This window comes from Caretta caretta, chromosome 14 (assembly GCF_965140235.1).
Source record: "Caretta caretta isolate rCarCar2 chromosome 14, rCarCar1.hap1, whole genome shotgun sequence".
Classification (NCBI taxonomy): Eukaryota; Metazoa; Chordata; order Testudines; family Cheloniidae; genus Caretta; species Caretta caretta.
In genome coordinates, this window is record NC_134219.1 from 46,137,389 (window position 1) to 46,162,078 (window position 24,690).

Consider the following 24,690-nt stretch of genomic DNA (forward strand, 5'->3'; position numbering starts at 1 on the left):
CTTTTCACGGGAAGAGGATGCCGGACAGGAATTGGTGTCTGACATTACGGGGAGAAGCAGGGCTTGCAGCTGAGACTCGCACGGTGTCTAGAAATGATAAAATTGCTACTTCTGTTGACTTTCGCAGGTGAGTCAAGGGACCTGCTCATTCAGGGAGGGGGGTTAAATGCAGAGAAATGGTCAGTTTGTGCAACCCCTTACGGCTTTTCTGGGGGAGCCCTAGGTGCCTTTCTTATGAGGGGCTGGATCCACAAAAGCCAGTGTGCTGGATGGAGAGCTGCCGGAGCCAGCCAGTCGGAACAGCTAAGGACAGGGGTGGCCCAAGCCTTCTGCCACAAAGGGACTTAGGTGCCTCCTGTTGGTTGTCGTCAGTTGGGCGCCTATGCCTGGTCAGCCCTGCTCACCTAACTCCACCGGAGGTGGAACCCTTGTTCTATGCCCGAGTTCAGTGGTTTGAGCACTGAGTCAGCAAGTGGAAGACCTGACTTCAAATCCCATCTCTATCTGATAGGAGCAGCGAGGGGCACCCAGGTCTCTTGCATCCCAGTTGGGTGCCCTGGGTGAGGCAGTCTCAATTGCCCCTGCTGGCGCTGTTCCACTTTGCATAAATCATTAAACATTAATTGCACCCAGGAGCGTGATGCTGCAGGCTGGTGGTCAGGGCACCCTCCTGGGAGATCAGGGTTCAAATTCCCAGTTCCAATGATTTAACAAAACTGGAGCAGCTTCAAGAGGAGAGATGGAGAGAGACCCACAGCAGAAGATCCCGTGACAATGATTTACAAGCTTTCAGTAGAGATCTCACTGCTATGCTTCCTGGATAAATGTCATAAAATCAGTGTATTCGGTGTGGTGAGTTTGTAACAAGTGACTCCTTTGCCAATTGGCACCAATGAGCTTCTGTCACGCACGCATTGAGCTCTACAGTCCCACTCTCATAGAACAGAAAGGCGAGCACAAAAAATAGGGAAAGGAACAATAAGATACTAAAATGACAATGGTCATTCCTTTTCTGGAGTAGAAACCAAGAACTGAGTGTGTACTCTTTTCACCCCAGTTCTTTCCAAATCCTTGGCCTTGGTTAGGGTAAATTTACACTTCTCTGAAGTAGAATCCTTCACAAAACCACTCAGAATATCAACAGTGTTAGTGAGGAATGGCTCCCCAAAACATGCCCAGCTTTTCTTTAATTTGGTGGCACAGTTTCAGGCTACGGCTGGATCAGAATCTCCGTTAGTTACCAGAGCTGGAGATTCTATTAAAAAATAGCCATTTTTCTGCAGCTATTAGATTGCCAACACTGATTTTATACACATTTTAGCACATACAAAGGATAAATTCAACAAAAAACCCAAAAAACAGGTGACATCTGATTATTCAGAATCAGGACAAGAAATTCTCCCAGCACATTCTCCTCTGATCCATTCAAACATACTTCACTCAGCGCTGTCTCAAGAGTCAGTTATGTTATTTTCAATATTTTCAGTATACTAGGATCTGAATAATGGGGGGGAGGGTCCGAAATGACACTTTTTTTTTCCAGCCCCTGCTTCTCTTCATTTACATATCATTTGAAAACTTCCCAACATAACTGCTCTTCAGCAAAACCCAGAGCAACATGAGAACAACTGGCAATGATCCAATCTGTATCATTGGTGACTAACAATAACTTTGCAATAGGAGGAATGGTATAAATGTGATGTTCCCGCTTCGTGACAGGAAGCGATCACTCAAATTACTCATGGGACAATAAAAAGGAGAAATAGGTCCATCTCAAGAAGGCGAACTGCAAAAGGCAAAAAATGGGGCACTCATCTGGATAAGCTGAAGGATAATGGTGCAGCAAACAGAATTCCAAGTTACTATGTAGAAATCAGGAAAAGAAAAAAAGTATTGATAGCCCTAGAGGTTTTTATGGTGTTGATCTCCCTTGCAGATTCTCTGATCGCTAACATGGGCTGAGTGCCAAGAAAAGGTATTCCCACACTCACTGCATTCGTAGGGCCTCTCCTTTGTGTGAATTCTCTGATGACTAGAAAGGGCTGAGCTGCTAGAGAAGGTTTTCCCACACTCACTGCATTTGTAGGGCCTTTCCCCGTGTGGATTCTCTGATGATTAGAAAGTTCTGATCTTTGAGTCAAGCTTTTCCCATACTCACGGCATTCCCATGCCCTGTCAAGGTTCCTTCCCCACTCTGGACTCTAGGGTACAGATGTGGGGACCTGCATGAAAACCCCCGAAGCTTATTTTTACCAGCTTAGGTTAAAACTTCCCCAAGGTACAAACTAGTTTACCTTTTGCCCTTGGACTTCATTGCTGCCACCACCAAGCATTTAACAAATATGTAACAGGGAAAGAGCCCGCTTGGAAACGTCTTTCCCCCAAAAGTCCTCCCCAAACCCTACACCCCCTTTCCTGGGGAAGGCTTGATAAAAATCCTAACCAATTTGCAAAGGAGAACACAGACCCAAACCCTTGGATCTTAAGAACAATGAAAAAGCAAGCAGGTTCTTAAAAGAAGAATTTTAATTGAAGGAAAAAAGTAAAAGAATCACCTCTGTAAAATCAGGATGGTAAATACCTTACAGGGTAATCAGATTTAACAACAACAAAACCTTAAGTTACAAAAAGACACAAAAACAGGAATCTACATTCCATTCAGCACAGCTTATTTTATCAGCCATTTCAACAAAATAGAATCTAACGCATATCTAGTTAGCTTACTTACTAAGTTCTAAGACTCCATTCCTTTTCTCTTCCCGGCAAAAGCATCACATAGACAGAGCCTTGGTTTCTTCCCCCTGCAGGTTTGAAAGTATCTTGTTTCCTCATTGGTCATTTTGGTCAGGTGCTAGCGAGGTTATCCTAGCTTCTTAACCCTTTACAGGTGAAAAGGTTTTTCCTCTGGCAGGGAGGCACTTTAAAGGTGTTTACCCTTCCCTTTATATTTATGACAGGGCCTCTCCCCTGTGTGGATTCTCTGATGGTGAAAAAGGCTTGATCTTTGAGTGAAGCTTTTCCCACACTCACTGCATTCGTAGGGCCTTTCCCCTGTGTGGATTCTGTGATGATTAGAAAGGCCTGAGCTTCTAATGAAGCTTTTCCCACACTCACCGCATTCGTAGGGCCTCTCCCCTGTGTGGATTCTCTGATGATTAGAAAGGGCTAAGCTGCTAGTGAATCTTTTCCCACACTCACTGCATTGATAGGGCCTCTCCCCTGTGTGGATTCTCTGATGATTAGAAAGGGCTGAGCTTGTAGTGAAGGTTTTCCCACACTCACTGCATTTGTAGGGCCTCTCCCCTGTGTGGATTCTGTGATGATCAACAAGGCCTGATCTTTGAATGAACCTTTTCCCACATTCACTGCATTGATAGGGCCTCTCTCCTGTGTGGATTCTCCGATGCAGAAAAAGGCCTGAGCTTTTACTGAAGCTTTTCCCACACTCACTGCATTCGTAGGGCCTCTCCCCTGTGTGGATTCTCTGATGACAAGAAAGGGATGAGCTCCAAATGAAGGTTTTCCCACACTCACGGCATTCATAAGGCCTCTCCCCTGTGTGGATTCTCTGATGACTAGAAAGGGCTGAGCTGCAAGTGAAGGTTTTCCCACACTCACTGCATTCAAAGGGCCTCTCCCCTGTGTGGATTCTCTGATGATTAGAAAGGGCTGAGCTGCAAGTGAAGGTTTTCCCACACTCACTGCATTCAAAGGGCCTCTCCCCTGTGTGGATACTCTGATGTTGAAAAAGCTGTGACCTCTGTATGAAGCTTTTCCCACACTCACTGCATTCGTAGGGCCTCTCCCCTGTGTGGATTCTCTGATGACTAGAAAGGGCTGAGCTCCTAATGAAGGTTTTCCCACACTCACTGCATTCATAGGGCTTCTCCCCTGTGTGGATTCTCTGATGACTAGAAAGGGCTGAGCTGCAAGTGAAGGTTTTCCCACACACACTGCATTCAAAGGGCCTCTCCCCTGTGTGGATTCTCTGATGACTAGAAAGGGCTGAGCTGCAAGTGAAGGTTTTCCCACACTCACTGCATTCAAAGGGCCTCTCCCCTGTGTGGATTCTCTGATGACTAGAAAGGGCTGAGCTGCAAGTGAAGGTTTTCCCACACTCACTGCATTCATAGGGCCTCTCCCCTGTGTGGATTCTCTGATGACAAGAAAGGGATGAGCTCCAAATGAAGGTTTTCCCACACTCACTGCATTCATAGGGCCTCTCCCCTGTGTGGATTCTCTGATGACTAGAAAGGGCTGAGCTGCAAGTGAAGGTTTTCCCACACTCACTGCATTCAAAGGGCCTCTCCCCTGTGTGGATTCTCTGATGATAAGAAAGGGCTGAGCTGCAAGTGAAGGTTTTCCCACACTCACTGCATTCAAAGGGCCTCTCTCCTGTGTGGATTCTCTGATGAGAAGAAAGGGATGAGCTCCAAATGAAGGTTTTCCCACACTCACGGCATTCGTAGGGCCTCTCCCCGGTGTGGATTCTCTGATGATTAGAAAGGGCTGAGCTGCAAGTGAAGCTTTTCCCACACTCACTGCATGTATTTTTCCTCCTTCTCCTGAGGATTTCCTGCTGGGTTGTGGTTTCCTTGAGGCCCTGCTGAGTTCCCCGACAGGAAATAAATTTACCCATTTTCTCCAATGGATGGTTTCCCTGCTCTCTTTCTGGTCTGTGATGAATCGCAAAGGATTTTCCCTGCTCATGACTCCTGGACACATTCCTTTTCCATCTTTGCAATAATTCTCTGTGTTTATCCACTTGTTCAACATTTTCCTGCTGAGAATTCTGCTCCTCCTTCTCACAAAGCATTGCCTCACCTGCTGTCATAGAGACAGAAACGTCAAACAGGGATGGAAAGGGGAAGACCAAAGGAAAACAAGTGCTGGAGAGGGGTCAAATAAAAATCATAGAATCATAGAATATCAGGGTTGGAAGGGACCCCAGAAGGTCATCTAGTCCAACCCCCTGCTCGAAGCTGGACCAATTCCCAGTTAAATCATCCCAGCCAGGGTTTTGTCAAGCCTGACCTTAAAAACCTCTAAGGAAGGAGATTCTACCACCTCCCTAGGTAACGCATTCCAGTGTTTCACCACCCTCTTAGTGAAAAAGTTTTTCCTAATATCCAATCTAAACCTCCCCTGAACTTCAGGTCCTGAACTCCCCCAAACTCTTCCACCAAATAGGAGAGAGGAGGAGGATCAATTCAGCCTTCACATCCCATCCAAATTCACAGGGGGAACGGAGGAAACTTCTGCCTGGTGTCTGCTAGGATCTATAGGAAGCCATGAGCTATATTTACCCTGAGGATACGACCCCTGCTAGAGACAATAATGAACTGAGAGACCTCCCAAGACTTTGTAGGATATCCCAGAGGTTTCCTTCAGGCACTTATAGATTCTGAGTTGGTTTAACGTTTCCTCACCTGTGCAGAGAGCTCTCAGGATCTCTCTTTCCTCTGGGACCCATGGCTCTTCCCCTTGTTCCAGCTGGGAGATCACATCAGGTTTGGAAACTGGAAACCCTGCTCAGATGAAAGGAAACAAAGGACTTCAGTTGATGTCACAAGACTTTGTCATAAATAAATATTCTATTAATTTAACTACACTGCTTAGTGTGAGGTGGTGTGCCTGGGGCAGTCCCTCACTGAAAAGGCCAAGGTCAGGGCAGGATGAAAAAGGGATAGCATATCCTCCCCAAACTGGTGGTTAACGCTGAAGTTAAGCTCACCGACCAGTCACAAACTGCTTCTCATCACCCACACTTGTTACCAAGAAGCTGAAAAAAGAAACCACGCAGCCCCCTTTATTGCATTCCAGTTCTCTGACTCCCAGTCAGCAGCTAAGTCCATTGCAGTGAGAAGTTAGTTAGTGAGTTAGTGACTTCAAACACATCCACAGCTTCAGATTCAGATAATAATCCACATTCAGACTTCCATCTGAAACACATCCACAGCTTGGATGGGTCATTCAGTCCTTTGTTCATTGCTTCAGTTTGTAGAGAAGTTGCTCCAGAGGTAGGAAGAGGGATTGAAGACAAAAGGGAGATGATGCAGCTACCCTTTATATGCCTTTTGCCATGTGGCTTGTACTTCCTGTGCCCCAAACACAAGTTTCAAAGCACATGGCATGGAAAAGTCTTGGAGTTCTCAGTACACAGGCGCACCTTTGCATGTCTTGCTGACTCAATAGGTGTATCCCCTTGGTCCTTTCCATGGGCTCATTGTACAGCTGATGACCCTGGATGGGCCATCCAATAGGCTAGGTAGTGCTGATGCCAATATGTCTGGGGGTGTCACCCAGAAACACTACACAAGTCTGGAAATACAAATATACCCTACATCTCTATATCTCACAATAGAAAGGTGATACAAACTAGAAACAAAATCATCATACTAGGAAAATCATAACATTTTCACTGACAGCTTACATGGCACATCTAGCATGACTCATTGCAATTTTATCATATTGGTATTAATAATAAAATAATAATAATAATATAAAGAGTCTCACAATTCCACATAGTGTCACACTTAGTAAACCAGTGAATTCCCAGGACCAGCTCCTCAGGTCCTTTAAGATGCCAAATACCCACATATCTGCTGGGAACATACCACAGACAGACATTGTGTCAGTCTGTACCCCTATGTTCACTCTTCCGGAAAATTATGATCAATTTGGGACATAGTATGGCTTGTGAGATATCATTTGAAATCATATAATCTACTGAATATTATCCTCCTGTTAAAATGTGGAGCAACACTGTAAGTAAAGTTATGAGATTTTCCTGTATGATATTACTGAAAAGGTATAATTTTGGGGAACACCCCCAGACCAGTTCCCTCAGAGGCAGCAAGGCAAACAGCTGGTCAAATAGCCATTCTCCGGAAGTGGGAAGGTGTGAAGAAGACATGTACATTCCTTCAAAGGGACCACTTGAAGCTCACATCGACCACAGACAGCTTGTCAGCATCACTCAGCTGAGAACTGAAGTTGTTTTTAGTACAAAGGACTGAACTCTAAAAAGAGGTGAGAAAAACGCTTGAGACTCTCTCTCGCCTCTTTCCCTCTGTTCATGACAACTCCTGAAGAACTGACCTTGGGTGGCAGGGGCGGGTTATGGGAGTCCTGGCAGAAAGGACAGACACCAGCCTGTCTCAACATATGGTGAGAGAAAACATTTGCTTTGAATCCGTTTTAGCTTGTTAAGTTAGATGTTTGTGTTTTATCTTGCATTTCTTTTGTAAACAATTCTGACTTTTAGGCCTCATTACCTGTAGTCACTTAAAATGTTTTTTTTTCAGTATTTAACAATTTGGTTTTATTGTTTTATCTAACCAGTGTGTTTGGATTAAAGTGTGTTGGAAACTCCATCTGGAATAACGAGGCTGGTGCATGTCATTTTCCACTGATGAAATGACAGACTTCGTATGAGTTTGCATTGTTCAGCAGTGTGCTGGACAGTGCAAGATGCACATTTCTGGGGGAAAGGGCAGGGATATTACTGAATGCAGGAGCTCAGCAGTACTAGATGTCAGGATAGCATGTATTGCAGCCCATTGGAAAACATAATCCCAACAATACATAGAAAATGATAGGGTATAAATTAGCTGTTTCCACTCAAGAGCGGGAGCTTGGAGTCCTTGTGGATAGTTCTCTGAAAACGTTCACTCAAGGTGCAGAGGCAGTCAAAAAGCAAACAGAATGTTGGGAATCATTAAGAAAGGGTTCGATAAGAAGACAGAAAATATCATATTGCTTCTCTATAAATCCATGGTACGCCCAGATCTTGAATACCGCATGCAAATGTGGTTGCCACATCTCAGAAAAGATATACTGGAATTGGAAGAGGTTCAGAAAAGGGAAAAAATATGATTAGGGGTATGGAAGAGCTTCCGTATGAGGAGAGAATAAAAAGACTGGGCCTTTTAAAAATAAAAAATAAAAATATTAAAAATATTTAAAAATAGCCAGAGCTTTGCGAACCAGCTGAGCGGCGGCGAACCAGCTGAGCAGCACACAGGAGCAGTTTGCCTGGGAGTTCGCCTGGAGTCAGCCCAGTGAGGCTTACATCTTGCCAACTTCTCTGAGGAAGCTCATAGTAGGAAGGTGATATGGAGGGGGGGTGGGGTTCAGCTGTTGTAACCTGCACTGGATGTGCCATGTTTGTCTTTCTTCCACAGGACAGAAGCAACTTTGTCTGTACAAAGTGCAAGCTGGTCTCCATATTGGAAGAGAAGATTGAAGGTCTGGAGCAACAGATAACGACCCTGCGTTGCATACGAGAAATGGAGGATTTTCTGGACAAAAGTCAGGATATGCTTCTACGGGCACAAAGCTCTAAAGATTTAGAGCACGTTGCACAGCGGAGCCAAGAGGCCAGTGAAGAAGCTTGGCAATATGTGACCTCCAGAAGAAGAAGGGGGAATGTCCGGGTTCCAGCAACGCGGACACAGGTAACTAACTGCTTTCATGTTCTCTCCACAGGTACCATTGCGGAGAGTGGACCAAATGATATGTCTGGGGGGAGAAAGCAGAAGGAGACTTCGCTGGTTGGAAGGCATGAGATGCACTGTCCTGAGATGGGGGGGTTCCACGACCACCACTCCCAAGAGAAGGAGGCGGGTGGTGGTGGTCGGGGACTCTCTCCTCCGGGGGACTGAGTCATCTATCTACCGCCCTGACCGGGAAAACCGAGAAGTCTGCTGCTTGTCGGGGGCTAAGATTCGCGATGTGACGGAGAGACTGCCGAGACTCATCAAGCCCTCGGATCGCTACTCCTTCCTGCTTCTCCACGTGGGCACCAATGATACTGCCAAGAATGACCTTGAGCGGATCACTGCGGACTACGTCGCTCTGGGAAGAAGGATAAAGGAGTTTGAGGTGCAAGTGGTGTTCTCGTCCATCCTCCCTGTGGAAGGAAAAGGCCTGGGTAGGGACCATCAAATCGTGGAAGTCAACGAATGGCTACGCAGGTGGTGTTGGAGAGAAGGCTTTGGATTCTTTGACCATGGGATGGTCTTCCATGAAGGAGGAGTGCTGGGCAGAGATGGGCTCCACCTTACGAAGAGAGGGAAGAGCATCTTTGCGAGCAGGCTGGCTAACCTAGTGAGGAGTGCTTTAAACTAGGTTCACCGGGGGAAGGAGACCAAAGCCCTGAGGTAAGTGGGAAAGCGGGATACCGGGAGGAAGCACAGGCAGGAATGTCTGTGAGGGGAGGGCTCCTGCCTCATACTGAGAATGAGGGGCGATCAGCAGGTTATCTCAAGTGCTTATATACGAATGCACAAAGCCTTGGAAACAAGCAGGGAGAACTGGAGGTCCTGGTGATGTCAAGGAATTATGACGTGATTGGAATAACAGAGACTTGGTGGGATAACTCACATGACTGGAGTACTGTCATGGATGGTTATAAACTGTTCAGGAAGGACAGGCAGGGCAGAAAAGGTGGGGGAGTAGCACTGTATGTAAGGGAGCAGTATGACTGCTCAGAGCTCCAGTACGAAACTGCAGAAAAACCTGAGTGTCTCTGGATTAAGTTTAGAAGTGAGAGCAACAAGAGTGATGTAGTGGTGGGAGTCTGCTATAGACCACCGGACCAGGTGGATGAGGCTTTCTTCTGGCAGCTCGCAGAAGCTACTAGATCGCGCACCCTGGTTCTCATGGGTGACTTTAATTTTCCTGATATCTGCTGGGAGAGCAATACAGCGGTGCATAGACAATCCAGGAAGTTTTTGGAAAGCGTAGGGGACAATTTCCTGGTGAAAGTGCTAGAGGAGCCAACTGGGGGGAGGTTTTCTTGACCTGCTGCTCACAAACCGGGAAGAATTAGTGGGGGAAGCAAAAGTGGATGGGAATCTGGGAGGCAGTGACCATGAGTTGGTTGAGTTCAGGATCCTGACACAGGGAAGAAAGGTAAGCAGCAGGATACGAACCCTGGACTTCAGGAAAGCAGACTTCGACTCCCTCAGGGAACAGATGGGTAGGATCCCCTGGGGGACTAACATGAAGGGGAAAGGAGTCCAGGAGAGCTGGCTGTATTTCAAGGAATCCCTGTTGAGGTTACAGGGACAAACCATCCCGATGTGTCGAAAGAATAGTAAATATGGCAGGCGACCAGCTTGGCTTAACGGTGAAATCCTAGCGGATCTTAAACATAAAAAAGAAGCTTACAAGAAGTGGAAGGTTGGACATATGACCAGGGAAGAGTATAAAAATATTGCTCGGGCATGTAGGAATGAAATCAAGAGGGCCAAATCGCACCTGGAGCTGCAGCTAGCAAGAGATGTCAAGAGTAACAAGAAGGGTTTCTTCAGGTATGTTGGCAACAAGAAGAAAGCCAAGGAAAGTGTGGGCCCCTTAATGAATGAGGGGAGGCAACCTAGTGACAGAGGATGTGGAAAAAGCTAATGTACTCAATGCTTTTTTTGCCTCTGTCTTCACGAACAAGGTCAGCTCCCAGACTGCTGCGCTGGGCATCACAACATGGGGAATAGATGGCCATCAGTGGAGAAACAACAGTGGAGAAAGAGGTGGTTAGGGACTATTTAGAAAAGCTGGACGTGCACAAGTCCATGGGGCCGGACGAGTTGCATCCGAGAGTGCTAAAGGAATTGGCGGCTGTGATTGCAGAGCCATTGGCCATTATCTTTGAAAACTCGTGGCGAACGGGGGAAGTCCCGGATGACTGGAAAAAGGCTAATGTAGTGCCAATCTTTAAAAAAGGGAAGAAGGAGGATCCTGGGAACTACAGGCCAGTCAGCCTCACCTCAGTCCCCAGAAAAATCATGGAGCAGGTCCTCAAAGAATCAATCCTGAAGCACTTAGACAAGAGGAAAGTGATCAGGAACAGTCAGCATGGATTCACCAAGGGAAGGTCATGCCTGACTAATCTAATCGCCTTCTATGATGAGATTACTGGTTCTGTGGATGAAGGGAAAGCAGTGGATGTATTGTTTCTTGACTTTAGCAAAGCTTTTGACACGGTTTCCCACAGTATTCTTGTCAGCAAGTTAAAGACGTATGGGCTGGATGAATGCACTATAAGGTGGGTAGAAAGTTGGCTAGATTGCTGGGCTCAACGGGTAGTGATCAATGGCTCCATGTCTAGTTGGCAGCCGGTGTCAAGTGGAGTGCTCCAGCGGTCGGTCCTGGGGCCGGTTTTGTTCAATATCTTCATAAATGATCTGGAGGATGGTGTGGATTGCACTCTCAGCAAATTTGCGGATGATACTAAACTGGGAGGAGTGGTAGATACGCTGGAGGGGAAGGATAGGATACAGAGGGACCTAGACAAATTGTAGGATTGGGCCAAAAGAAATCTGATGAGGTTCAATAAGGATAAGTGCAGAGTCCTGCACTTAGGACGGAAGAACCCAATGCACAGCTACAGACTAGGGACCGAATGGCTAGGCAGCAGTTCTGCGGAAAAGGACCTAGGGGTGACAGTGGACGAGAAGCTGGATATGAGTCAGCAATGTGCCCTTGTTGCCAAGAAGGCCAATGGCATTTTGGGATGTAGAAGTAGGGGCATAGCGAGCAGATCGAGGGACGTGATCGTCCTCCTCTGTTCGACATTGGTGAGGCCTCATCTGGAGTACTGTGTCCAGTTTTGGGCCCCACACTACAAGAAGGATGTGGATAAATTGGAGAGAGTCCAGCGAAGGGCAACAAAAATGATTAGGGGTCTGGAACACATGACTTATGAGGAGAGGCTGAGGGAACTGGGATTGTTTAGTCTGCAGAAGAGAACAATGAGGGAGGATTTGATAGCTGCTTTCAACTAACTGAGAGGTGGTTCCAGAGAGGATGGTTCTAGACTATTCTCAGTGGTAGAAGAGGAGAGGACAAGGAGTAATGGTCTCAAGATGCAGTGGGGGAGGTTTACGTTGGATATTAGGAAAAACTTTTTCACTAGGAGGGTGGTGAAACACTGGAATGCGTTACCTAGGGAGGTGGTAGAATCTCCTTCCTTAGAAGTTTTTAAGGTCAGGCTTGACAAAGCCCTGGCTGGGATGATTTAATTAGGGATTGGTCCTGCTTTGAGCAGGGGGTTGGACTAGATGACCTCCTGAGGTCCCTTCCAACCCTGATATTCTATGATTCTATGATTTTCAGCTTAGAAAAGAGACGAAAGGGGGATATGAGCGAGGTCTATAAAATCATGGCCACTCTCGAAAGACAGGACACTGGACTACATGGACTTTGGTCTGACCCAATGTGGCCACTCTTATGTACTAGGGAATCTAGTGAGCCCAGTGTAACGGGAGGGAGTAGAAAAATCCCTGGGTGTGGAGAACACTGGGAAATTAGAAGCTATAATTCAGGAGCAACAGATGCTAATTAGTTTAGAAAAGCAGAATGTGAAAAATAAGACTCAGGGTCATGTGACAATGAGGTAATCAAAAATCCAATGAGCCTGCAGAGAAGAGAGGTAGTGGCTATCACACGTGCGGATGGAGAAGCAAGACTCTCCATTTCTCAGGAAGTTTCACTACCAACATAAGCCATTTTCACACGCTGCAGTGCAATCCAGACCAGTGAGGATTTGTGTCATCTGCGTGTCTGTGTTATAAGTAACCCTGGACCAGCAGCTCTGACTCCAGCAGCCTGCTTGTTACACCCCAAGCACATTCTGGTCTAGGTGGAGTAGGCTCAGGGTTTCAGAGAAGGCCGGGGGTAGGAAGCTTCTGTTGGTTATGCTGGACCTAAGCCCCAGTTTTACTTGAGCAAAAAGAGATATCTGACACTGTGCGATACTGCTCCTGTGCTCTGTTCCCAAAGTGTTCTTCAGCAGGGGAAGGTCTCTGGTCGTGTGTGTGACTGGCAGATTGGGGTGATGCTGAAACAGGACAGAGCAGAGATGCCATTGGGGGGTGGCGTGAACCGTATCTCTTCATTTCCCCTTCCAAGAACTGAGGGGACGGGAATCCTTACCCTGCAAGGTCACATTCTTATAGTTCTCCTGCATGACATCTCTGTAGAGAGCTCTCTGAGCAGGATGCAGCAGAGCCCACTCTTCCTTGGTGAAATACATAGCCACCTCCTCGAAGGTCACCGGACCCTGAGAGAGCAAAAATCCAACACTCAGTACCTGCTGCCCCTCTCTTTGTGTGGGAGAGGAGCCAATCAAATGGAAGCTCTGGGTGGATCATGGTCAGAGTCCCACCCCCACCAGCATCCTGGAACCACCAGGGTGAGGGGACGAAGACAGAGCCCCTCCTCTCTCCCACCAGATCCATCACACACCTACTAGCCACAGAGTGATACAGGAGATGGAGCCCCCAGCAGGATCCAGGGAGAGCTCCCTGGTAGGAAGTCCAACACGCTCCTCAATGCGAGGAGCTTCATATGAAGGGAGGGGAATCTCCCCTAAGCCTGACTGGTGGGTGCCCCCTTCATATCTCATGGCACCCGCTGGTTAGTTGGGTCAGGCTCCCGCACTATGAATCTGGTTAGTTTTCGTAGCCCCATATAGGTGGGTTATTTTCTGTTCAACGAATTAGAGCATTTCCACCTCCCAACCTCATGGGTCTGGTCCCAGAATCTAGGCCACTTTTTCAGTAACTCCCAGGAGGTTTGTCACCCCGTCCTCCTCCCTTTTTCCACCTTGTGAATTTCCTGTCCCGGCCCAACCTCCAAACCAGACTGCGCAAACCTTCTCGTCTCTGGTGTATTTTCTGTCCCCCTCCCTCCAGAAGAAACCCACCCAAAACTCCCCAATAATCCCTACCTGAGCTGGCTCCACTGCAGCCATTTCTCTTCCCCGTCCCATGGGAGGATGGGAGGAGCTGAGGTGGAGGATGGATGTCGTTTTGCAGCCTGGGAGGGTGAGAAGCGTAATTGTGGGGGTTTCAGAACAGGCTTTAATTAATTTCACATCAGAATTCCCCCAGGGCCCTTTCCCTGCAGACAGATATCCTAGATTCTGCCGTGCTGGAAAAATGCTTGATCTCTTTATTTCAGTGTAGACCTGGCCCCTCCTGCCAGGCTAAGAATCTGAGAAAAGGTGTAAATCTGAGATTTTCTTGGTATTTTATAATTAGAGAGACAGGGAAAATCTCAGGGCATAATCAGTTAGAAACAGACAACTGGAGAAAAAGTGGGGCAAACGTTTAGGGTATTTCATAACAATCTTTGATATCTGCAAAGAATACATGTCACAAAGTAAGTAAATGATAACATGAGAGAAAAAGACCAAGATCAGAGGGAATTTTATATTGCTATGAAATAACTAGTTGGAAAAGGGGGACTGTTTGACTGGATTTTATATGACTGTGCAATACATAAACAGAAAGTGATGGCCCCCATTCACAGGGGCAGCAAGGAGCCCTTTGAGGAGGTGATTTAAGAGGGCAAAGGAGGAGGAGGAGCTGGAAGGCTTCCTGGGTGAGGGAAGGGGGCAGCAGTGGGGGATGGGCAGGTGAGGGTCAATGGATAGCTGGGGGCAACTGTGTTGGCAGTTTGGGGCCAGCAAGTGGGATTGGGAAACCGGGGTCTGGGCAGTCTCCACAGGGGACACGTGCTCCTCGCTTCCCCCACCCTGGCAGAGAAGAGGCGTCTCATCCCATCCCCACTCCAGGGGCAGCCATGTTTTGGGAATCGACTCAGGGAACAATTTCTCACCTAGACACGGACAAATCGCTGCAGATAAAATGGGTGGGAAAATCCCTCACACCGGAGATGTTAAATTGACATTTGAGAAAAGGGGAAGAACTGGAGAGAATTTGTATCAGGGTGTGAGCGGCACCAGCAGGGAAAGGATCCAATTCACTCACCTCCCGCCCCCCCTTCTCCCCCGGGGGTTTCCTGAGGCTGCACAGGGACCGTTCAAGGCCCCCCCCGGATCCCCCCCGGTCCCGGCGGCGCGGGGCAGGGCCTGGCTGCGGCTCCCCTGGGGCTGGGCAGCCCCGAGGCGTCTCCCAGGTGCGGCAGGACGCGGCCCCGCGGAGGAACGAGCTCCTGGCCGCAGCCTGGGGCCGGGCCGCCTCCGGGGGGGGCCGCTCGCTGCCCCCGTCCCCTCCCGGGCCTGCCCGGGCCCTGTTGCCGGCAGAGAGCGGCCCCCCAGCCCGGCCCCGCGGGGTCGGGGTCTCCCAGCCTCGCCCCTTAACCCGCTGCCCCGTCCAGACCCCGACTTGGAGATCGAGTTCTTGCGACGGGGCGCGAGCGGCGGAGGGGGCCAGGGAGCGGCTCAGGAATTGGAGAGACGCGGGGGGGGGGGTCCGGGGGGGGGTCTCCCTGGATGCGGATCGCTGGTGTCCGGAGAGGAAGGGGGCAGGACGGGAGAGGCTGGGTCCCCACGGGAGCGGTAAATCCGAGGGGATCTCAGCCCCCCCCCCCCGTTTCCCTCCCCGCTCCTCGGGGGTCCCCTGCTCTTCTTCTGCCCCGGCCGTGCCCGGGCTGCCCCGACATTTCCCCCCCCGCCCCTGTCCCCAGGTCTCCCCCCTTCGCCCCCCGCCCGGGCTCACGTCCCCCCCGCCCGGTCAAAGGCAGGCACCGCGGGGGGGGGGGCTGGTCCCCTCCCCCCAAGGCAGGGCAGAGCCGGGCCGGGCCGGGGGGCGTTGGGCTCCTGCTGGGACAGCAGCTCCGAGCCCCCCCCCCCGGGGCTCGCTCCGGTACCTGGAGGCGGCAGCGGGGCGGGCAGGGCCCAGGCGCGGGGGGGGGGGGGGGGGGCTAATGAAGCTCGCCCCGCCACAGACCCCCCCGCACACATCGGTCCCGCAGCAGCAGCCGGCGAGCTCTGCCTCTGCGCATGCGGGACTCCCGCCCCGCCCCCTCCATGTGCGCACGCCCAGAGCTCGAGCGGCACAACACGCTTCTGTGCCCTGGGATTGGCGCCAGCGGCCCCGCACGAGCTCGGCTCGTCCTCCCCAAGAACGTCACTTCCGCTCGCGGGAGTGTCAGGAACTCCATCTCCCAGCCTGCCCCGGGGGGTGCTTCCGCCTTCTCCAGCTCCGGTAAGGGAGGCTCCCGGGGAGCTCGTGCTCTCTGCCAGCTCGTGCTCAACATCGTGCAATAATATAATTGCTCTAGAGGTGGAGGCCCAAACAGCTTTACAAGCCGTGTAGAACCTACAGGAATAATTTCCCCCACCACTGAAATGCAGGCACCTCTGGAGTGAAATTCCACAGCTGTTAGCCCACCACGCTGCTGTGTGATGTCTCAGGGGAAGGGTGGAAGAAGAAGTCCACAATATTGCAGCTTCCATTTTAGGGAAGCAAATTGCAGTCACACAGACTGGAACGTGGACAGTCTCAGATCCCCATTGTTCAAGAAGCGCTGTGGGATTTTTAATGACGGCAAACTGCCCTTGTTTTTTGTTCTCACCGGAACCCTGCCACTAGCAGGGGTACAGCGACCCCTACTGCCAGCTGTGACACTGAGATCTTTTCAGACTTTGCAAGTGGTCCTTTCCTTCTCAGTCACCAACCAGGATTATATATTTCAACAGTGAGTTTCTCTTGACAGGCTGGGTCTGTCTCTGTTCAGCTTTTGAAAGCTGACAAGGTCGAATCAAGAGACTCCCAGCCAGTGATTCCTGCATAGAGCCCAGAATTTGTGATTGCATTAGAGCAGAGCTTTAGTAAGACAGGAACGTCAGGTAAAGACTTCAAGTGAATTCTCTCCTCTCTGGCCCCCCATCCAGAGGTGCTGGAACAATTTACCAAACTGTAAACTCTGGATATAATGGAAACCACTTCAAGGCTGGGGGTGCTGAAGCACCCCCAGCACCCCTAGTTCCAGCACCTCTGCCCCCATCTCTGCCAACACCCTGCAGTCCTGACCTACAGTGTGCCTGGCTGTTTGGGCACTGACCCCTGAGAAAAGCCCTCCCTAGTATTTTGAGTCAGAAGGCTTTTTATATGGGTGTGGGGGGAACTGCAGCTATACTTAGAACTAGAGCTGCTATCCCTAGCTGTTGGAAGACAGGATACGGGGCTAGATGGACCATTGGTCTGACCCGGTGTGGCCGGTCTTATGTTCTATCCTGTAAACCTATTTTATGGAATTTGTTAAAAGAAATGGAAGTTTGCTGTCCTTTGAAGGAAACAGAAAAGCAAAACTCCTCCCACTCTTTTCCAATGGGGAAAATGTTAAGAATAAGTGTTCCCCTGCCACCCCATGAAAATTAAAATTAAAATGAAACCCCCCCTGTCCTCCCCCCAAAAATCTGTATTTCCATTTTTTATTTACACACACAGAGGCAAAAAATGAACAATTTCAACTAAAATAAAAACTTCCCTTTTTGTCAAAATGGCATTTTCCCTTAAAAAAGAGCGTCAAGACTGGACTGGGAGCCGTGACAACTGCTCGGGGAAGAGCTCTCGCATGCTCGTGATCCAGAACGAGGAGGAGATGGTAACATAAAATATAGGCTCAAACTCCAGCTGGAGAGTGACGTGTGTCACTAGTTACAACCCCAGTGCAGCAGGTTTATCCAGCTGGCTCTACCCCCTCTGCCCCATTTCTCCTTTTCCCCCAGTTAACCAAACCCTGGGCAGCTGGCTGATTAACATACAATTCATAACAAGAACCCCACAGCTTTCCCACCCGGCTCCTGCAGGCTTTGCACCCCTGAGCCCTGTGTGAGAGCTCAGCAGAGACATTCTGCATAGAGCTACGCACACAACCTCCCTACTCCTGACAATCATAGAATATCAGGGTTGGAAGGGACCTCAGAAGGTCATCTAGTCCAACCCCCTGCTCAAAGCAGGACTAATCCCCAATTTTTGCCCCAGATCCCTAAATGACCCCCTCAAGGATTGAACTCATAACCCTGGGTTTAGCAGGCCAATGCTCAAACCACTGAGCTATCCCTCCCCCCTCTCCTCAGCTCAGAAAGACTTGCTGAGCTCATGGGCCTGGCCAGGGAGAATGTGGCCAGAGCCCAGAGGAAGCAGAAGGTCTGGTATGACCGCACAGCGCAGGCCTACGCCACCAGGGATCAGGTGATGGTTCTTATCCCCGTGAGGAAAAACAAACTACAGGCTGCTTGGGAAAGTCCCTTCAAGGTTGTCAAGCAACTAAATGAGGTAAACTATGTAGTGGAGCTGTCTAACGGAGCACATCACCGCTAGGTGTACCATGTGAATATGATGAAGCCACATTATGACAGGGGGAATGTGGTGCTGGCTGTGTGTGGACATTGGGAGGAGCAGGGAGATGTCCCAGGGAGTAGATCTACTAAAGAGTCAAGAGCTGGTTCCCCCCTGGAAACAATTCCCCTCTCTAATCGGCTAACCCCTGACCAGCAAGCTGAGATCAGAGGGGTGCTGCATCTGTACCGACAGCTGTTTTCCAACTAGCCTGGACGCAGTAATTTGACTGTCCCCCGGGTAGAGACAGGATCTTATCCCCCTATAAGATGCTCCCCCTTCCTCGTCACAGGGAAGACTGTTCAGGACCTGGAAAGAGAGGTCAAGGACATGCTGGCTTTGGGGGTGATCCAGCCATCTGCCAGCCCTTGGGCCTTCCCGGTGATGCTGGTCCCCAAAAAGGACAGGTTGATCCAGTTCTGTGTGGACTATCGGAAGCTCAATGCCATCACTGTCTCTGATACCTACTCCATGTCCAGGCCTGACGAGCTCCTAGACAAGCTGGGAGGAGCTCGGTACCTTACCACCATGGATCTTACAAAGGGCTACTGGCAAGTGCCACTGGATGCAGATGCCAGGCTCAGATCAGCCTTTATCACCCCTCTGGGGCTCTATGAGTTCCTGACCCTGCCTTTCGGCCTCAAGGGGGCGCCAGCTACCTTCCAGCGCCTGGTGGATCAGCTACTGATGGGGAGTTTTGCCGTGGCATATATTGATGACATCTGTGTCTTTAGCCAGACCTGGGAGGACTATGTGTTAGACAAGTGCTGGACCGACTCCAGGAGGCTGGGCTGACTATAAAAGCTGAGAAGTGCAAGGTGGGGATGGCTGAAGTGTCTGACCTGGGCCATCGGGTGGGGAGTGACTGCCTAAAGCCAGAACCAGCCAAAGTGGAGGTGATCAGAGATTGTCCCGCTCCCCAAACCAAAAAGCAGATCCAAGCCTTTATTGGGATGTCGGAGTACTATCAAAGATTCGTGCCCCACTTTAGCACCATAGCCACCCCCATCGCTGGGCTATGCAAGAAGGGGAAGCCAGACAAGGTGATCTGGACTGAGGAGTGCCAGAGGGCTCTCTGTGCGCTGAAGGAAGCTCTGGCCAGTGGCCCAGTTCTGGCAAACCCAGACTTTGACAAGCTTTTTATGGTGTTCACCGATGCCTCAGACACGGGACTGGGGGTGGTGTTAATGCAGGAGGATGAAAAGGGGGAGAGACACCCCATCGTGTACCTGAGCAAGAAGTTGCTACCCACGAGCAAAACTAGTCGGCCATCAGGAAGGAATGCCTGGCCATGGTGTGGGCCCTGAAGAAACTAGAGCCATATCTCTTCGGGCAATGCTTCACCGTGTACACCGACCACTCTCCCCTGACCTGGCTACACCAAATGAAAGCAGCCAATGCCAAGCTCCTGAGGTGGAGCCTGCTCCTGCAGGATTACGATATGGATGTGGTCCATGTGAAGGGAAGTGCCAACATGATAGCGGATGCGTTGTCCCAGAGAGGGGGCCCTGAACTTCCCCAGGTCACTGGTCAGAGTGACCCCGCTCAGTTCAGTCTCGAAGGGGGGAGAGATGTGACACAGTAGGGAGCGGGGCGGATTGACCTGGGAATGTCGTCCAGTTTTACTGGAACTGTCAGCATGGGGGATGGGATAGCAGGGGATGATTTTACTGAGGGACGAGACCTGAGCCTGTAACCTGAGCCAGGAGGGGGATGGAGCCAGGTGACACCTTTGCCCGGGAAACTGGACAAAGGCTGGAGGAGGAGCCGGGAGAAGGGGAGTGAGACCGGTGTCAGGGGGGAGTTGGCTGGGGAAGAGGAGGGAGCCCCCAAGTTTGGGGTTTTTAATCTCCCTACCCCCAGAAGGACTTGACTGTGGGGTCCTGGTTGCACCTACAAGCTCTGTTTGGGACTGTTCCTGTCCTCGAATAAACCTTCTGTTTTACTGGCTGGCTGAGAATCACGGTGAATCGCAGGAAGTGAGGGTGCAGGGCCCTGACTTCCCCCCATTCCGTGACACTGCCTCTTCCCCAAAGCCCCAGCCCCAGCTCCACCCCAGCGCCGCCCCTGCTCCACCCCTTCCCCTGAGTTACCTCCCGGGGGACTGCAGCAGGGGTTGGGCGCATCCTGCACTCACCCGGTGGCGGTGGCGGGAAGTGGTGCGACCCGGCCCCAAACCGCTCTGCCAGCTCATCCTGGGGGGTGATTCCCCCCTGCCCCCCATGCCTGCTCCTGTCCCCCACAGACCTTGGGCACAGCGCCTGCCCCCCCTCGGAGGTCTGGGGCTGCGTAGGGCACCACAATGTCTAGGGAGGGGCCCTGGCTGGCAGCTGCAGGCACAGAGCTGAGGAAACACAGACAAAGGGAGAAGTTGGCAGAAAGGGGTGTGGGCTGCGGAGGAACTGAGAGCACATTGGGATCCTGGGCCCCTCGTCCCACTGCCCTGACGCCCGCCAGAGCCTGGATCCCCCTTCCCCTGCCAGGATGCTGCTCCCTCTACTTCTCCTTCCCTGGGCATGGGAGGCCCTGGCTGGTAAGTGAGGACTCCCCCTGCTGTTTTTGCTACCGGGGATGCATGGGGATGGTGTAACACTAGGGCCAGGGTGGGGAAGTACCATGCTGGGCTAGTGACCCTTGCTGGGGGAGTAGGACGGGGGAGGCAGGTTAGGGATCAGCAGGGAGACCCCGTAGTGCAGGATTGTTTACGGGACTGAAACTCATTAATCTCTCTCCCCACCCGCTTTGTCCTCCACTTGTTTCCTGCCCCCTGCCCCAGCCTCCCCTCCTGTCCCGCCAGCGTCTGTCACCCTCCGGCTGCTCCAAATCTATGTCTTCCACAACGCCAGCTCCATTGGCATGGAGGGGATGGCCCTGCTGGGCGACCTGGAGACCCACTCCATGGACTGCATCACCTGCAAGATCCGCTTCCGGCAGCCCTGGGCCCAGCAGGGCCTGACCCCGAAGCAGTGGCAGGACCTGGAGCTGCTGATCCAGCGCTCTCTATCCGACTTCATCCTTAAAGTGAACAGAAGAGCTCAGCAGCAGGGAATGGGCTGTGAGTATGGAGCGATCTGAGCGGATCCCTCTCCCCACCCACCCGGGGAGCTGAGAACTGACACACTCACCGCAGCAACTGAGTGTGTCATTGGGGGCAAGACAGCCAGTCCCTGGCCCTTTGGCTGATTGGAGCCGGCATCCCCCAGAGGGGAAACACCCGTGTGTCATTCTCCAGCCAGGTCTGGGGCCAGATTGTAGCCTGAACTTCCTAGAGCGGAAAGGCCCCGTGTCCCACTCCCTGAGCCGAGGCTCCTGGTCTTTCCTGACGTGTACCCTTACCCTTTGAAAGCAGGTCATTTGGGCGGGGGTCTGTATCTCAGGAACCCTGTGACCAAGGGACCCCAAATTTGCACCACAAACTCTGCCTCAGGCACCGATGTAACGCAGTGATTTTCGAGCCAATGACTGTGCCCAAGAAAAATCAGCTTTAATCAGAAACTGCAACTTACCCTTAACTCCAACCAGGGCCGCCCCACAATCCCACCGCCGTCCTGTAGCCCAACATCCTCATGGCACCTGACATTATGTCTTTACTCCCCCGGTCTCTCTACTTCTGCCCCCTCCTGAGACATCCGGATGCCCGTCCTCATCCCCCTGCCCTTCCTGTTCCAGACCCCTTTGTAATCCAGGGCTCCCTCGGGTGCGAGCTGCACCCCAATGGCACCTCAAGGCGATTCTATGACGCTGGAGTGAACGGCGAGGACTTCATCAGCTTTGAGGCGGACGCAGGCAAATGGGTTGCTCAGCAGGGGGATAATGTGGCTGCGCTCTACGCCCGGGACCTTCTCAACCGGGATAAAGGTGCAGCCAGCGTGATTCAGTTTCTCCTGAGAACGTGTGTCAATGAGCTCAAGAGCTTCGTCCAGCATGGGAAAGAGTCTCTGGAGAGGCCAGGTGAGGCTGGACACCACTCGCTGCCTCTGGGGTAGGGTGCGTTTGCTGTTTATACAGGGATCCCGCACCTAGTGCTCATATGCAGCCACCTCTGGGGTTGGGCGGGGGGGGCTGTTTATGCAGGCATCCCTCCCCTTGGACTGATATGCAGCCACCTCTGGGTTGGGGCAGGGGGCTGTTTATACAGGTGTAGAAATGCAGCTATATCTGGGGTGCAGCGCAGTAGGTATTTCATAGCTGCATTGCACAGCAGTTTAGGACAGGAAGTGAAGGGGGATTCTGTCACCACTGGTAACTGCAGGGTCTGGCCAGGACAGCGGGGCCAATGCCTGACCCCGGGGAAAGGAGCTGGGCTTGGCTAAGGAGTCCCTGAGGCTCAGGCTGAATCATCCCCTCTCCCACGCCCTGTCTCTCTCCCTCCTGTCTCAGAGCGGCCAGTAGCCGTGGTGTTTGCCCGAGCGCCTCCCCAAGCTGGGACCCCTGCGCCGTTACTGCTGGTTTGCCAGGTCACCGGTTTCTACCCCCGGCCCGTCTGCGTGGCCTGGCTGCAGGACGGGGAGGAGGTGCCACCGGGCTGTTGCTGAACTCCAGCGGGATCCTGCGCAGCTCCCTAGCCGTGGAGCCAGGCAACCGGCACAGCTACGCCTGCCGGGTGGAGCACAGCAGCCTGGGGGGCCAGAGCCTGCTGATTCCCTGGGGTAGGTGCACGTCCCCAGGGGGTGGGGGGTGGTCATGGTCTCTGGGGGGTTTTCCTGCACATCCTGAGTGGGATGGGGGTGGGTCCAGCCAGCAGGATTGGGGCGGAGGGAGGCAGAGGGGGTGGGTGGGAGGTGTGGAGATGGATCAGGGGGAGCAGGATGGAGGAGCTGAGGGGAACGGGACACGACTGGGTTGTGGGGGCAGGAGTAGAGTGGGGGGAATCTGAGGGGGTGGGAAGATGGGGGGGAGAAGGGGTGGGACTGTGGGAGAGGCTGAGGGAACTGAGCTGTTGGGGGGCTGAGGGCATGGTTTGGAGGAGCAGCGGGAACTGCGGGGGAGGCTGACGGACCAGGGTCGGGGGGACTGCAGGCAGTGGGTTGGAGGTGGGGGGTGTGGGGCGACTGCGGGGAAGGCAGAGGGAACAGGGTCCATACTCCTGTCCCCGTTCCCAGCATGGCACCCCCTGTTTTACAGAGCAGACCAGGCGCTGGGGCCCTGGCCTGGTCGTGGGCATCTTCCTGGGGGTTGTGGCCATAGCTGCCGTAGCCGTGGTGCTGTGGTGGAGCAGACGCAGGTGAGTCCTCTCCCTCTCTGGGGTGGTGGTCGTGGGCCATTACACCCCATAACCCATTCCCTCTGCTCTCTCCTTCCAGGGGCTACCAGGATGTTGGACCAGGGGAGTCCAGTCCCTGAGGGGGTGGCACCGGCCCAGGCGTGGGGATCGGCCCGTCTCCTGGGGACATGGACCTTGGGGATGGATCTGTGCCCGGCTCCAGAGCTGAGGGCCCCGAGGGCAGGACTGGATCGGAGCGCAGGGAGATCGGGGCCCTGGGTGGCGGGGTGGGATTCTCCTCCCTCTGGGACGTTCGGGGCATGTTGGACACTTGGGGGCACTGTGGGATCGCTAAGATCCGGGATCTGCAGGAAGCCGGCGCTGGCCTGTGCCATTCAATAAACTCTTCAGGGAGGGGCTGCCCAGTGGGTCCCACCGGGGGCTGTAGGAGCCAGGGCCTGGGTGCAGGGGTCAGACACAGCTACATACACAAAGGGGATGGGTGCGGGGTCAGGGCATGGGAACCAGGAGGGTCCTGGCAGGGCATTGAGGCTGAGCTGGCGTGCCCGGGAAGTAAGCAGGGAAGCAGCTACCCACGAGGGAGACCTGACAACACTATGGCCTGCGGGGCGCCAGGGAGGCCGCTCCAAGTTGGTGGCTGGGTTCGGCTGAGAGCTCCTGGGGGCATGGCCCCTCCAGAGCTGGGTGTGAGGGACCCAGGCTCCAGGGGTAGGTTCTGTCTTTTTGTTCTGCGTCTGTGCAGCACCGAGCACAAGGGGGTCCTGGCCACGACCGGGGTCCTTGGCCCTGCAGTAATACATCTATAATAATAGTCCTGGCTGGGGAGGGGAAGTGCGTTCGTGGGGAGGGGGGAGCTATTCAGGACTCCTGGGTTCTATCCCATCTCTGGGAGGGGGTTGGGATCTAATGGGTTAGAGCAGGGGGGCTGGGAGCCAGGACTCCTGGGTTCTGTCCTCAGTGTAGGAGGGGAGTGGGATCTGGCTGGTTAGAGCAGTGGTGAGTGCACTGACCAGCCTGTTACCAGGTAGAACAGCAGCCCAGAGCCACACGAAGAGATGGACAAATTCCCATCCAGACACCTCCTGCCGCAGGCTGTGTCTGCATGGCAGGGTCCAGAGCGGTGAGGCTCCGCCGGCAGCCCAGTGTGGACGCAGTGCTGACAGGAGGGGTCTGTCCCCAAAGTGGGGACAGCACCTTCCCAGATGGCACTCACCCGGTCCACACATGCCCTGTTCTGTGGAATGACTGTGTGCACATGGGGAGGGGTCATAAACATACAGCTAAGGGTAGCATAAAATCCCTCCTGGGCAGCTGTACTGAATCTTTACCTGTAAGGGGTTAGGAAGCTCAAATAACCTGGTTGGCACC

The 24,690-nt window shown here is 52.2% G+C and overlaps 1 protein-coding gene and 1 pseudogene across 2 annotated transcripts in view; one reads left to right on the forward strand and one right to left on the reverse strand.

Annotated features, from left to right (window-relative positions):
* The window catches only part of LOC125621547 (uncharacterized), a 30,941-nt gene extending 15,201 nt beyond the window's left edge, over positions 1-15,740 (reverse strand). The window contains exons 1-5 of one of the 2 annotated variants that reach the window (XM_075119549.1): positions 15,622-15,740; positions 13,736-13,824; positions 12,940-13,066; positions 5,430-5,528; positions 2,956-4,827 (exon numbers count right to left, since the gene is read on the reverse strand). In XM_075119549.1, the coding sequence (XP_074975650.1) occupies positions 2,956-4,827; positions 5,430-5,528; positions 12,940-13,066; positions 13,736-13,824; positions 15,622-15,715 (2,281 nt within the window). In that variant the 5' untranslated portion in view covers positions 15,716-15,740. Of the gene's footprint in view, positions 1-2,508; positions 4,828-5,429; positions 5,529-12,939; positions 13,067-13,735; positions 13,825-15,621 lie in introns of those variants that run through there. The other variant, XM_075119546.1, reaches the window with a different exon arrangement.
* A 204-nt stretch (positions 15,741-15,944) lies between these two features.
* LOC125621421 (antigen-presenting glycoprotein CD1d-like) lies at positions 15,945-23,554 on the forward strand (annotated as a pseudogene).
* Positions 23,555-24,690: the final 1,136 nt, after the last annotated feature.